Source organism: Schistocerca gregaria, chromosome 4, assembly GCF_023897955.1.
Source record: "Schistocerca gregaria isolate iqSchGreg1 chromosome 4, iqSchGreg1.2, whole genome shotgun sequence".
NCBI lineage: Eukaryota > Metazoa > Arthropoda > Insecta > Orthoptera > Acrididae > Schistocerca > Schistocerca gregaria.
In genome coordinates, this window is record NC_064923.1 from 89,809,798 (window position 1) to 89,825,443 (window position 15,646).

General features: G+C 42.2%; 1 protein-coding gene across 15 annotated transcripts in view; it reads left to right on the plus strand.

The window, feature by feature from the left end:
* Window positions 1–15,646, plus strand: part of LOC126266656 (adipokinetic hormone/corazonin-related peptide receptor variant I-like) — a 1,027,110-nt gene that overhangs the window by 725,452 nt on the left and 286,012 nt on the right. For 12 of the 15 annotated variants that reach the window (XM_049971057.1, XM_049971056.1, XM_049971061.1 and 9 more), the window contains one exon: window positions 10,340–10,591. In XM_049971057.1, coding sequence (XP_049827014.1) covers window positions 10,367–10,591 — 225 coding nt within the window. In that variant the 5' untranslated portion in view covers window positions 10,340–10,366. Of the gene's footprint in view, window positions 1–10,315; window positions 10,592–15,646 lie in introns of all 15 variants that reach the window. The other 3 variants (XM_049971065.1, XM_049971059.1, XM_049971062.1) reach the window with 1 other exon arrangement.

Sequence of the window (15,646 nt, forward strand, 5' to 3'; positions counted from 1 at the left end):
ATATCACACCAATTCATCTCATTTTTTGTCTTGTCAAGGAACGTTTTAAATGAAAGTTCTGGTATCTCATCTCGAAAACTTTGGAGAATTTTGGTGCCAAACGCAGGGTGTTAGGTATATAGGCACAGATATTTTGATAATTAGTACCTTAATATGTGCCCACTTAAGTGCGCCGTCTGATTTTTTTCTCTGTGTCCAACTGTCTTCCCGCAAACATCTTCCTGCAAACACGTCGCATAAATTGCTCCCCAATGTTTTCTGCACAGCCGCTACTGCTCCACGAAATGAACTACGCCTGTCAATACAGATTTCACGTGTGGTGTACATGTGTCCACAGTTCAATACCTGACCTGCTGCCACATGAAGGGCTTGCTTACACAGGTACTAAGCAACGCGAAAATAAACATGAAGGGCTTGCTTACACAGGTACTAAGCAACGCGAAAATAAACATGAAGGGCTTGCTTACACAGGTACTAAGCAACGCGAAAATAAACATGAAGGGCTTGCTTACACAGGTACTAAGCAACACAAAAATGTACTAGTCCTAGCCGGCCGCGGTGGTCTAGCGGTTCTAGGCGCTCAGTCCGGAACCGCGCGACTGCCTCGGGCATGGATGTGTGTGATGTCCTTAGGTTAGTTAGGTTTAAGTAGTTCTAAGTTCTAGGGGACTGATGACCACAGATGTTAAGTCCCATAGTGCTCAGAGCCATTTGAACCCTACTAGTCCTAATAGTTATAATAAGTCTGCAAATGAAGTAAATACTGATGTAACATTTTGCAAACACTTTCCTCAGTCATCGATAGAAATATCTGCATGTATACCCCTAACGCTCTGTGCACTACAGATACAGCGAAATCAATTAATTGGATAGCTGCTTTCAAGTTCCAGGTGAAAGAGCTGATACGAGAGCATTGACAGGGCTGTTTATTTTGAAGGTTTTTCGAAGTGTGCTTACCCAACCGCCTAGATATTTTTGAGGGTATTTATCACACTACAGCTGACTGCAACGTCCTGTGAGCGCAGAATGAGCAAATTGAAGATGATAAAAACTGCTTACTGTCGAATGTGGGTCAAAAAGTGACTGCCAATAAAATGCGAAATAGCTATTAAGTTTTATTTCATTGATGTAGCAAGGAAATGAAAAGTAGAATTATAATAAAAATGAGACATTTTCTAGCTCTTCTTATTTTATCATTAGTAATTTATTCACTATTAATAATCTGTCTGTAACAAATAAAGCCGGCCGCGGTGGTCTCGCGGTTCTAGGCGCGCAGTCCGGAACCGTGCGACTGCTACGGTCGCAGGTTCGAATCCTGCCTCGGGCATGGATGTGTGTGATGTCCTTAGGTTAGTTAGGTTTAAGTAGTTCTAAGTTCTAGGGGACTGATGACCACAGCAGTTCAGTCCCATAGTGCTCAGAGCCATTTGAACCATTTTTGTAACAAATAAAAATTTTTCTTTATTATGCATCATGCTAAATCCAGTGTGCAATAGCTGACATAAAAACTTAGATATACATTACCCCTTCAACGTTTTGTTAAAAAATCTGAAGAAACGTGTAGTTTATTTACTGCAATGATGCATTCAATTTGTTTTGTCCAAAATCTTATAGCAGTCTGGTTCATTTAAGCAATATTTTATAATAATGCTTCAAGTTGGTTAAAAGTACTTACAAAACTATGTGACTGGCTACACCTGCGTAGATAAATCTGCTGGAAGATAACTGGAGAGAGGGTGGGGAGTGGGAGAGGTAAGCTTAGGCTCTCCTTCCAGGGGCGCAGGATGACCTCGGTACATCTCTGACCATTGCCAGCCATTTCCTTATTTGCTCCACTCGCATGCAGAGCGAGGGGAAAACGGCAGTCTATAAGCCTCCGTAAGAGCACTGTTTCCTTTCAACTAATTTTAGAGGTCCTTACGAGAAAGTACGGTGCGCTGGCGGCAGTAGAATCGATCTGCAGTCGACCACGAATGCTCTAAATTTCCGCAACAGTGCCTCCCGAAAAGAGCGTCGTCTTCCCTCCATGCATTGCTATTTGATTCACGAAGTATCTCCATAAAGAAATCTAGCAACACGCCTCTGAAATGCTTCTACACTCCTGGAAATTGAAATAAGAACACCGTGAATTCATTGTCCCAGGAAGGGGAAACTTTATTCACACACTCCTGGGGTCAGATACATCACATGATCACACTGACAGAACCACAGGCACATAGACACAAGCAACAGAGCATGCACTATGTCGGCACTAGTACAGTGTATATCCACCTTTCGCAGCAATGCAGGCTGCTATTCTCCCATGGAGACGATCGTAGAGATGCTGGATGTAGTCCTGTGGAACGGCTTGCCATGCCATTTCACCTGGCGCCTCAGTTGGACCAGCGTTCGTGCTGGACGTGCAGACCGCGTGAGACGACGCTTCATCCAGTCCCAAACATGCTCAATGGGGGACACATCCGGAGATCTTGCTGGCCAGGGTAGTTGACTTACACCTTCTAGAGCACGTTGGGTGGCACGGGATACATGCGGACGTGCATTGTCCTGTTGGAACAGCAAGTTCCCTTGCCGGTCTAGGAATGGTAGAACGATGGGTTCGATGACGGTTTGGATGTACCATGCACTATTCAGTGTCCCCTCGACGATCACCAGAGGTGTACGGCCAGTGTAGGAGATCGCTCCCCACACCATGATGCCGGGTGTTGGCCCTGTGTGCCTCGGTCGTATGCAGTCCTGATTCTGGCGCTCACCTGCACGGCGCCAAACACGCATACGACCATCATTGGCACCAAGGCAGAAGAGACTCTCATCGCTGAAGACGACACGTCTCCATTCGTCCCTCCATTCACGCCTGTCGCGACACCACTGGCGGCGGGCTGCACGATGTTGGGGCGTGAGCGGAAGAAGGCATAACGGTGTGTGGGACCGTAGCCCAGCTTCATGGAGACGGTTGCGAATGGTCCTCACCGATACCCCAGGAGCAACAGTGTCCCTAATTTGCTGGGAAGTGGCGGTGCGGTCCCCTACGACACTGCGTAGGATCCTACGGTCTTGGCGTGCATCCGTGCGTCGCTGCGGTCCGGTCCCAGGTCGACGGGCACGTGCACCTTCCGCCGACCACTGGCGACAACATCGATGTACTGTGGAGACCTCACGCCCCACGTGTTGAGCAATTCGGCGGTACGTCCACCCGGCCTCCCGCATGCCCACTATACGCCCTCGCTCAAAGTCCGTCAACTGCACGTACGGTTCACGTCCACGCTGTCGCGGCATGCTACCAGTGTTAAAGACTGCGATGGAGCTCCGTATGCCACGGCAAACTGGCTGACACTTACGGCGGCGGTGCACAAATGCTGCGCAGCTAGCGCCATTCGACGGCCAACACCGCGGTTCCTGGTATATCCGCTGTGTCGTGCGTGTGATCATTGCTTCTACAGCCCTCTCGCAGTGTCCGGAGCAAGTATGGTGGGTTTGACACACCGGTGTCAATGTGTTCTTTTTTCCATTTCCAGCAGTGTATATCTTTCTTTAATCAGAGCTGATGCAGTATTCAAGAATACGCCGTCTCGTTTATAGAAAAACCGCATTTTCCGAAAATTCTCAATAAAAGAGAGTCGAGCATTTACCATTCCTAGTTCCAATCTGACGTCCTCATTCTATTTCATACCACTTTGCAATACTACTCCTATATAATAAATTTATCTTGAAACTCTTCCATTTCGTCCATGTATGCATACAAAAACAACAAAATGGGAATTTTGTGTCCACCTTGATTGAAAACACGATTGTTGTCTATTTATTTATTCCCCAAACTAGTCTCGGTGACAAACATCACCATCATCAGTGGGTTCTTAAAATCTAAAACAAATAGAAAATATCATAGTTATAAAACATTGTAAAACATTATTATATGTGTACTATTAGTTTTTTAAATATTGTTTTTGTGAATGCTTCCTTAATAACTTACTTATTATGCGTTGTAGCATAGTTTGTCGCTGTTTGCGGCACATTTTCCGTGTTTTTCTCGTCATAGATCATGTCATCTGCAACTGTGTGAGCGACTGTTAGTAGACAAATAAAAAAACGTGAACTTGTACGTCAGCGTTATACAGTTGGAATTGCGGTAGTGTAGTGGACACAGTTTTGGTGTGTACGACCCTGTTGCTTAGTTTATTGTGTACTCACGTTCGTTGGACGGCTCGCGGCTATTTATATACACAGAAAAGCATAATTTACGTACTTCGTTCATAATCCATTACGCCATCTTGCTGCTCTCGTGTGTCGCGAAAAATATATCGCGTGTTGCGAGAAAGCTATGCGGTACATTTCTCGCAACACTCCCGAACAGTAAGATGGCGTAATGTTTTGGCTTATGAACGAAGTACGAAAATTATGTTTTTCTGTGTATAAGATAACGTCCGTACACAACAAACTAACAGCCTAGTACAGACCAAACCTGTATCCACCACAATAGTGCAATCTCAATTGTATAACACTAGCATACGTAAGTTCACGTTTTTGCATTTTCTTACTAACTGTGTCACCACTTTGAGCATCTTTGAATGTTATACTCCTGGTCAATGGTACAGGAGAGACAAAGTCAATTTTGTGTTTTGTTTTTAGTTGATTTTCATTTGTTTTCTGAGAACTCCAGCAAGTGGACGAGTTTGGGTCCCGGGCTCAAAGTCAGTGTTGTGTTTTGTAGTTAGTACCGTTGTGTTTCAGTCAATGGTACAATGTGATACATTTTTGAATAGCTCTTTATGAGAGGAAATGAATCACCGAATAAAAAATACAGGGTGCCATTTAAAAAAAGTCATACCGCTGTTCATATCTTTGTAAAAAACAAAGCTACAACGAAGGCAAATATGCTGACGGCTAAAGAACAGTTGCTTGAAACATTTTGTAATTTGCATCTGGACAAACAGTTAAATCTTTCCGGTCTCATACCTCGCGTGATAGAAAGGTATGGTTCACTGTTACGGATAGCCCTTGGACTAGGGACCGTTTGTATACCCAAGAGAAGAATCGTGTTATTGTATCGACCCGTCAGTACCATACAGCGTCAAAGTTTGAATATTTGCACACTTCCTGCAGCTTAGGCAAATGGAGCAAATCGATTGGTTCTTTTTGCTTCATATGTGGTCTATGGCGCGTCTTAAGTGCTTTATGCAGGCACCGTTTAGTTCATGGTCGGTTCCTGAGAAGAAGCCAAAAAAAAGAAGAAGCAGTTTGTGAACCAAACCCGAGCCGCGACTTCCGAAACGGCTGTACAAAGCAATTGGGTGTAATTTTTGTAACATATTCCTAGAATCCCATCCTCGAACGAACTTGAAAATTTTCTTGATATCTTCATCCCTTTCCGAGGTACACAGGTTAAAGGTTACCCTTGTTGATCACGGAAAATACGCACGTGAAACCCGGTGTTGAGACGAAAACGTAGATTATAAAATGACGTAGCACGGAGAAATATACTTATTTATCATCAGAAGGGTTCTTGGTAAGCCACATTCCAGTAGAGGAACACATGCAAAATTTTTGTGTACGTATAATCCGGTCTGAGGTGTACAATTAGTATTGCGATACTTCACTTTCACATAAGTAAACTATCAAAGTTTTACTGACTCATAAAATTCTTTTCATATGAGTGATATACCCTGCCGAATCAGGCAAGAAAGTGAACCAGCGGGAAAATCTTCTGTTGGCGCGAAAAAAAGGCTAATATGCTACTGTTGAAAAAAAAATCTGACTGAAAATTGGGGTACCAGGTAAATTAGTCTATCTTCCTCGGCACTTTTGAAAATTTTCACAAAAAATTTTAGTATCCGTATGTATTCGCGCTATTTTATGATGAGAGACAACAATACAGTGATAGAGTGGGAAAGAGACTTAAAAGCAATGAATATAGAACGATGGAGAGCGGTTGTGGTGCAGAAAGGACGAGGAGAAACTGACAATGTGGAAAGAAGGAGACGGTCACAATGGCAGGGGAACAGAGTTGACTGTGAGAGAACAGGAGTAGAAAAAGAATGAAGGGGACAGTGGCAGTAGGAGAGGAATAAAGAGAAGGATAAAGTAGAAGTGGGTGAGAGCCAGTGATAATGAGAGACAGAGTTTATGACGATGGCAACATAGAAGAGACAGACAGTGGCAGTGAGAAGAGACAGAGTGAAGAGAAGGAATGGATAAGATAGTAGGAGAACAAGAGGGAGACAGTGACAGTGAGAGAGGCCAGTAATAGTAGCAGTAGTAGTAGCAGCAGTACAGAGCGAACGAGAGTGACTGTAAGACAGGCGACAGTGTCAGTTAGAGACTCATAAAGTTGGGCTGAATGAGTGAGTGAGAAAGAGCAAATGGGTGTGAGCGAGTTACAATTAGGGAAGCTTGAAGGAGTGAGAGCTAAGTTTTATGCTAAAAAGAGAGCGAATACGTTCGCATGCCAATATTTTTGAAAATATTTTTTAAATTGCTGTGGAAGGTCCAACACTTACTCTACTTTCCGTATCCGGACAAGACACATAAATTCTCTTCTTCCAAGTCTCTGCAGCTTTACTGGCCTTGTCACTGCGAAAAAAGAGATTTTCCGCTGTGCAAACAAACTCCATCTGTGGACACATGAGCAGATGTTCAATCGTCTGTGTTTCTGCAGATTAACACTGGTCATCTTCAGAGTAGCCTACGTTAACCATGTTTACTTGGCATTTTGCGTCTCCTGTTATTAATATGTTCAGTGCTCCTGTACTTGCTGTCCTTGTGTGATTTCCTCTTTGGGGTGTAGGTTCGCATTTTGCAGAGTGTCCAACGATCAAGAAAATTCAAATTTCTCTGAGCACTATGGGACTTAACATCTGAGGTCATCAGACCCCTAGAACTTAGAACTACTTAAACCTAACTAACCTAAGGACATCACACACACCCATGCCCGAGGAAGGATTCGAACCTGCGACCGTATCGGTCGCGCGGTTCCAGACTGAAGTGCCTAGAACCTCTCGGCCACACCGGCCAGCAACCATCAAGATAGGCGGCGGATAAGGGGTCGGGCTTCTAGCGGTACTGTCCATTGTATAAAGTTCTTCCTTGACTTAAGACGAGTTGGAATAGTTTGTGGTTATACATTAATTGCCGTGGGTAGATTTTCTCCTTTTTCCTCTCAGTTTGACTGGCTACTCTGCGTCTGATATTTGATGGTGCCATGGCAGCAAGTGGGCAAACTTTGTGGACAGTTGTAGACCACAGGTATCCGGTGAAAATCCTGACAGCCTCATTTAAAGTATGTCTACTTGTTTCGAATGGCTAGACGCCTCCCATACTGGAGCCACATATTCTCCGGCTACAAAGCAGAGTCTCATTGCTGATGATCGAAGAACTGCAGGCTGCGGTTGTTGAACCAGTCAGTTGACGTATTATATTGTTTCTTGCACACATTTTCCTTTTAGATTATTGAAATACTCTCTAAATGATAGCGTACGGTCTAGGGTGACTTTCAAGTAATTTGGTTTGGTGCAGTGTTGTTGTCTAACCACTATCCACTCTATTTCCGACTGTACTGAGCCTCTGCGAATGATTGCTGTAGAGCGAACAAAATAGTGCGTACTGTGGAAACGTTGAACCGCCAGTGGGAAACATCGGGAGATAGAATGAGGCAGTTGGTACCCCACTTTTCAGTCAGGTTCTTTTAAACAGGAGCGTATTCGCCCCTTTTGTGCTCTGATAGGAGCATTTTTCTGTTGCTTCATTTATGGGTGGATAATCAAAAACTAATAAAACCAACATATTTGCAGTTGTACATCTTCAACCATTAGAGCTTTACAAGCTTAAATTGAAATGTTTGACACATTAGCTGATTTGTAAAGTAATCGACGTTTGAAGCTGTTTCATACGTGGATGTTTGATTCTTTAAAGAATCGTGGGTAAACTGACAATAAATAATTAAGGTTTTGATTAGAATGATCCTCGTATACGCACTTTTGGATAAATAAAACTTGTCCCACATGTGTATGTGCAGTAGTTTTCCAGAACATCCAGAGAAGCAAAGAAGTAATATCCTAAAATTTTTGATTTATCAAATACTTGGCCCAACTTGTTTACTTTAAATTCCAGACACGAAAGGTTTCAACAGAAGTTGTAGGAAAAAAAACGATTTCAATAACGTTAATTGAAAGTATATGAAAGTGTCAGATAATCTGCTTTTATTAATACCGTAGCACAGGAGAATTCACTTTAAACCGGAAAAACAAAGTTCAGTGTTAAGGAAGTTGTACAGTGTGCATACAATTTCACAATACATTCACAATAAATGTTCAAAATTGTTTCCACCGAGTACAATGCATTTAGTAGCACATGTAGGAACAGATTTAGTTGCTCGTTCAAGTTTCACACAGTTGTTCTTAATTTCGTCTATTGCATTCATATTGCGAGCAAGCAATGTCTCACATGTATTGACTTTGTCCTCATAAGCAATGTCTTTCATCCACCGCCATACACCAAAACCCATTGGTGTTAAATCGGGCGATCTGGGTGGCCACTAACGTGTATGACAACGACCAATGCATTTCTGTTGTTAGTGTGTCTCTCACTGAACAGTACAGAAAACTAACTCATTGCAAGGTTAGGAAACAACTGAAACAACTCACTGTTTCTGACAATGACATAAACGTTTCTACATTGTTAGTGGAAAGTAAACAAATTTACTTATATAATAATCTATGCTTCTCTGGATGTTCTGAAAAACTACTGCAGATACACGTCTAGGACATGTTTTAAGAGATTCGCCAGACCAATAACAAGAAAATAAATGTAAATTGTGCTTTATTTATCCTCATACAGTTTTGAAATGGCTTCGTTTTAGGGAAGTTGCTAAATTTCAGGCAAAATATTTTATTAGCCGTAACTCTGTAACTAAACATTTGCAGATCTGTGTTTATTTATTTATTTATGCATTTATTTTACCTGGCAAGATTAGGGCCTTCAGGCCCTCTCTTACACCTAACCAGGCATACTCAGATTGAACGAGTTACAGTTTCTACATAACGTTAAGGAAATATATCCTATTATGCAGTATTGATGTTAAAGAAAAAAATAGATATTATAACAGTAGTACAATGATAATTATAACAATAAAAAATAATTATAACAACAATAATAATAATAATAATAATAATGACTATGTATATGAAAGTAAACATACTTTTCTTTTCTGAATGTCAGTCCCATTGTTAGTGGGAATTTTCTCGTTATGTTCTTGCAGCTTGTGAGTTATTCTCATCGAACAGAGACATAAGACGATAGAATGGGGTGAAAGAGATATATAAGAGGTAGATAGGTTAGAGGAAGAGAAATGGAACGGTAAAATTCGAAGCTGTGATGGAGATGAGAAAGAAAGAGATGGAAGGGGCACAACAATGGTGGCTATACCGTCCCTAATATGTAAGTCTTGAGTTCCCTCTTGAATGTTGAGTAGTTCTGGATAAGATGAAGATCACATGGGAGCGCGTTCCATAGTCGTATGGCTGAGATGGAGAATGACACAGAGAAAGATTTTGTGTTATGTAAAGGTACAGCCAAGATGATAGACGTATCCGATCTGGTGTTACGATTGTGGAATGATGATAGGTGTTTAATGTGAGAAGATAAGTATTGGGGGCACCAGTGGCTAAGAAATCGATGAAGTAAGCACATCGTGTGGAGATCGCGTGCCTTATGTGGGCGTATCCAACCTAGCTGGGAGTATGAAGGACTGATATGATCATACAACCGAATATTGCACACGTATCTAACGCAAGCATTCATCACTAGCTCGAGGCATCTAGAATTTTCACTATTTGTGCCGTGTTGAACTACATCGCAGTAGTAAAGATTAGGCAAGACTAGTGTTTGGACTAATTTTTGTTTAACATGGGTTGGAAATATTTTTCTAAATTTTTGAATTGCATGTAGGGAGGAGAGCGATTTCCGGCAAGCTGTGACTGTTTGTTCTTCCCATTTTAGGTGTTCATCCAAGATTATTCCAAGGTCTTTTACTGTTTTTTGGTATGGTAGTTGGGTACCATTGAGGACTATTTTAGGGACTGTTTCGCGAAAGTACCGGCTGATTAACTTTGGGTGAGATATAAGTATGACCTGGGATTTCTTGGGGTTTAGTTTCAGACCTAGGTTCTGTGCCCATTATATGAACTTCTTTGTTTAATTTTACTTGTCGAATAACATGCTAAAATATTTGCATATCTTCGTGAATCACCCTGTATTAGCTTCCTACACGCGGAGCATAACTCGCGCTTCCCGCACGCCGCGGCGTTGCCAGAGTTAATCGCAGCAGCTGCGCCTCCCGGCCGTGTTGCAGGACTGAGCTCCAGCCACTAGAGTGAAGATGGCGGGCCTCGAATCGGAGAACCTGTGGTCGCAGAGCAACAACAGCGTGCTGCCGGAGGACATGAAGTTCAACGACGGCCACGTCGTCTCCATCGCGACGTACAGCGTGCTGATGGTGGTGTCGGCAGCGGGCAACCTCACCGTGCTCTTCATCATCCTACGCCGGCGTGCGCGTTCCAGGGTCAACCACATGCTGATGCACCTCGCCATCGCCGACCTACTGGTGAGTGCGCCTGCCTTCTGTCTCTCTCTCTCCTCTGCAACAGGTGCACGTATGCCGCTTAAGTCTGGGTCTAAAACAGCCACAACCTTCTTCCCCACAACCACTGGACATAAATGAATGCTCATAGCCATCTTGAAGTCGGATCTGCCGGGTGTACATGTATGCCCAAAGCCATCTGGGCACTCTAACTGTTGGGCGTATATGTATGCCCATAGCTCCAAAAGATTTAAGTCACACTGTATGATCTACTTGATTTCATATCGACAGCTTTATTTATGAACCAGGGAACTGAATAAAAAGTATGGGAAAAATTTCAATGTGTAAGCACCAACCAGAGTCAAGATCCTTTTATAATCCGAGTTTGTTCTGCAAATACTTTAGAATAATATAAGAGAAGATCTAATAACTGCTGTTTACGTGACGATGTTAAGTTTTCCACTTCATGCAGTTTCTGGTAAACTCGCACTTGTATTATCATTACTTGCATGGCCCAGACAGGAGTTGTTTGTACCTTACCGATGGATTGCGTACATGATATATCCGTTCTGTCTTCAGTATCATACGTGACTCCCTTCCTGCTTCATCAGCTCAGTTTGGATGAAAGATCCATGAATCTGGAAAGAGACATGGCCCATAGAAAAATATGATATGGTGTCCTTTTCACGGAAGAAGTCAAGCCCTAAGATGCTATTGATTATTGAATCTTCAATAGCCAGCGACGTACCTTCTTCTGCTACATTTCTTAGTGTAATTAACATCCTTGTCTCTATCCGTACATTCCGGGGTTTTGTAGCAACAGCCCCTATGTCCCCATGGTCTCGAAATTGTTCCTGGCAAAACAGGTAGGTCAGTGCGTTCTGAAATCTTGCGGAAAAAGCTAGCAGAGACACCATTATTATATCATAGCACTTTCAATGCTGTGGATGTCTATACATGTCCTGCTACGCCATTTCCTAGGTACAGTGGAAGTGTAAACGTATGCTACTTGGATTTTCCTACAGTGCTATGCACGGCTGAATTCATCCTGAGTTCCTAACCTCTCACTGCTGCGGACGAGTTACTTCCATATATTGTTGAAAAAAAGTTTCGAGTAGTCATCACACAACAATACGTGCCGCATTGCATGCTATTATTTGTAAAAGAACGTTCCGATATTTTGAACCGTTTATGAGATATTATGATTGTTATGAACACAAGATTCGCAATGCACGACTATCCTTCGGATATGATACCCAATAAATCGAGAGCAAAATCAGCTTTTCTTCTGCTGTCAACCTAAAATAAAATTTCGATGTTTTATCTACTTTTCGTTCACTGCAATGTCTGAGATACAATCAAACACACTCAAAGTTTATATAAAATGTTTTTACCTCTGCAAATTTTTTGAAATTTCGCGCAAGGTTTCATGTAATTTGATGCAATGCAATAACTCTGGCATCAGTTAATGTTCAGTCCTTTATCAAGCGAAGATATCAGATTGCAAGATGTGCAAAAATCAAAGTTTCTTAAAAACAGATGATAAATGTTTCGTGGCAACTGGCAAATCCACATGGATGGAACTGGTCCCTTCGCACCCGACCATCAATCGGAAATATGAGAACGAAATGGGATAATGTTCTCCTCTCAGTTTTCAATAAAACATCCATATTATACTAATCTACACGTCATTCACTGCAATGAATGAGCAAATATCAACCACATGCCAGGCTTACACAATGTATTTTTACCTCTACGAATTCTTCAAAATTTAGTGAAATGTTTTACTTAATTTTATGTAGTGCAGTAATTATGATGTATAATGAAAACAAATTCTGTTCTTTATAGAGTGAAGATGTCTGACAGTAAGATGTGCAAAACTCTAACTTTTTCATCTAATAGTTTCCGAAAAATCGGATGACAAGTATTTCATATCGGCAGGAACGCGATCTCCGGGCACAGGCACAAACATTTGGTGAATAGTATAGCCTTAACAAACAAAAAAACAAAAAAAAAAAACCACCTCATCACGGAATGCAAAGAGTTTGTCTGTAGAAGAGAAAGTGTTAAAAATCTTACTGTGCTATTTTGGCTAATGCAGCTCTTGAATACAATCCACGGTCACTTTTGGTTTATGGTGGTGCTGGCTGGTTTTGGTTCCACTGCAGTGATTCTGAGCTGTGTTGTGGCTTGGGTTGTATCTCTGAGTATATTGATTGTATCAAACATGATTAGGTCTGAAGTGATTACTGTAGTTACTTGCCTGGTCATTACTTCCAAACGCAGGTGTGTTATTATTGTGAACAGACTGCTTCACAACTGCTGCCTGCACCAAATGATTGTTGTTTCATGCATGACTCGGTACTGTGCCATTCTAATTAAATCCGCTTTGAAAGAAGCGAGTTGTATGAAATCAGTACAATCAACAGCACTAAGAAATCGTTCTAAATTGCTTTTTGCACATGTCAAAGCCTTTCATCCATATCCATCAGGAAATATGCCTTGAGATTCCTTAAAATGTGTGCAGAAGAAGTTAATCCCAGGACTGTGACTTGTTGAGATACTCTGTGATTCCAACTGTGGAACAAAATCGGCTCAGCACTGAAAACCTCTTTGCATAATAATTTTTGTTTACTCCATGATCAGTATTTAGACATAAATGCTTGTTTAAAAGCTTCATATGTTGTACAAGACTCCATCATTTCAGTTTCCCGTAGGTCACCTTCTCATGGTATATATCGGGATACGTAGAGGTACATAATGCAGGAACAGGGAGGAAACGTGGTGCAGCATTAAACGTCTGGTGAATCTGGACGTGAATAAGACTGATTTATTGAATTTGCTAGTCTTTCAGTAGCAGAGTAATACCAGTGCTGCTGCACTTTTCATACCAAATTGATATGCGAATTAATTAAATTAATCAATTAATTCCCCAGATGACGTGTTTTTCCCAGCCGGCAAGTTAGTCCCTGCCTGCTCCCCCCCTCCCCTCCCCTCCGCCACCTACCTTATTGGCTGGAATTTCTAATTTTGGCACGAGTTTCTAATTTTGATGGAAAATCCAAAAAACGGTGAGAATTTCACAAATGGCGGCAATTTCGTTGCCACAAGGCTGTGCCGACGTCCAACCCCACCGCCAACCCAGGAATTGGCAGAAAATTCAAGATGGTGGTGTCCTTTCTAGACACAAGCTGCGGTCCTCCTGTACGGAAATCCCAAATGCACCCCCCAACATGTGGAAACTATCCAGCAGCAGGAGAGGCAGGTTAGGTTAGTGTACTTTATTTAATCTGAGTGGGAAACTGAAGTAAAGATAAGTAATTACATAAGATAAGTAATTACATAGTTAATAATAAAGATCATCCTAATTACACATTTATATGCTTATCGCTACACAAGGAGGTTCTGAAATCGGGACACAGCTCAAAAATTGGCGATGTCATTACACAGAATGATCCCTTAACTTACTAGCTGGCACGAGAAAAGGCTGGAGTGGGCGGTATTATCTTTATTTTTGACAGTAAATATGTTCAACTGACGAAATGTTGGTGTCGGACAGAGAGGAGTTTAATAAGTGTATTAGCTGTAATGTACGATGTTTGACATTGTAGATCACTACAGACGGCTTCCACTGCATTGCCCAACAATCACCCTGCATCCTTGGTTCTGAAAATTCAGGAAGGCCAATACTGTTGTAAAATGCTTCGCTGTTCTAATTAGACATTGAAAGCGTCGTAAAAAAAAAAAGACTGGCACTCATAATCAACAGGTTATAATGCAATGCAACACATGTACTGGAGATTGTGAAAAATCGTTGTAATAACCCAGATAACGCAAAAACCAACCGAAAAAGACTGCACAAGGAAAGGGGAGTGGCAGCTACCCGTGTGTTCGCTTTCATGTGAGTTCATAAACTAATCAGCTGAGAGACAGTCTTACCTCCCCCCCCCTCCCCTTACCACCCTCATTCCTGCCCCTCCTCACTATAGATAGGGATACAGGCCTGTTCTATCATGTCGCTGATGGTCCACAAAGAGATCCATATGGTGTCTGCGGCATCGCCATGTTGATTCGATGTTTGATGCACAATTTCAACCGCGCGATCGCTGGATCCCAAGCCGTGCAGGCCACCGCCTCTCTTCAGTATGTTATTTGGTGATTTTTATTTCAATACCTTCTTTAACTACACAATCCTAGAAACGGTTTGTGCGAGCTAAGACGGATGTTTCGTCAAATTTTATCCGGTGTCCGTTTTCTGAAACAGATTTCTCGTTGCAGCGTACGCGATGAAACATCTCAAGCTCCCTCGTGCGATGTTCCACAATGCACACTGTTTGTCCAGTATACGACTGGCTACACTCGCAAGGTATCTTGTAGACACCACGTGTTTCTGAGATCTGTTACGTCTTTAACTGGTCTCAGTAATTGATGGATTTTCGTCGGCTGCCCGAAGATCGATTTGATCTTGTGTAGCTTCAGCAGGCAACTTATCTCGCCCGACGTGGAGCCACAGAACGGCAAGAAAACAAGTTTCTTTTCCTGATCCGCGCGAATCTCTTCTTGAAATGACTTCATTTATTTAATGGACGTTATAGCCGTTGTTCCTGAAGACCTTGCGTAGGTGGTTTCGCCTGTGGGGCAGGTTATGAGGGTCTCGTATCGTTCTTGCACGATGCACCAGTGTTTGTAAAACCGTGCGCTACTCTACCAGGTGCACTGCGTGCAGGTATAGATCGGCGTGGGTGGGTTTTCTATAGACGCTGTGGCCAAGGCATCCAATTCGTTTGCGCCGAGAGATTCTGCATTTTTACAATATCTTGATTGTTAACCATCTCATTTAGACGATTTAGGATTGCCTAGCAGTTAAAAGAATAAGTTGTAAAGTTTCAACCATCAGGTCAGTAAAGGGTGGACTGACATTAAGGCATTTCCTAGGCATCCTTTAGATTAGATTGCTGTTGTTGAGCCATGTTCTATTGTGATCGATTCTTCACCTTACCATATAAATACTCCACTATATCTTATAACCCATCCTAACATGTGGGGATGTTCATTCTTAATAGCGACACTCACACCTTA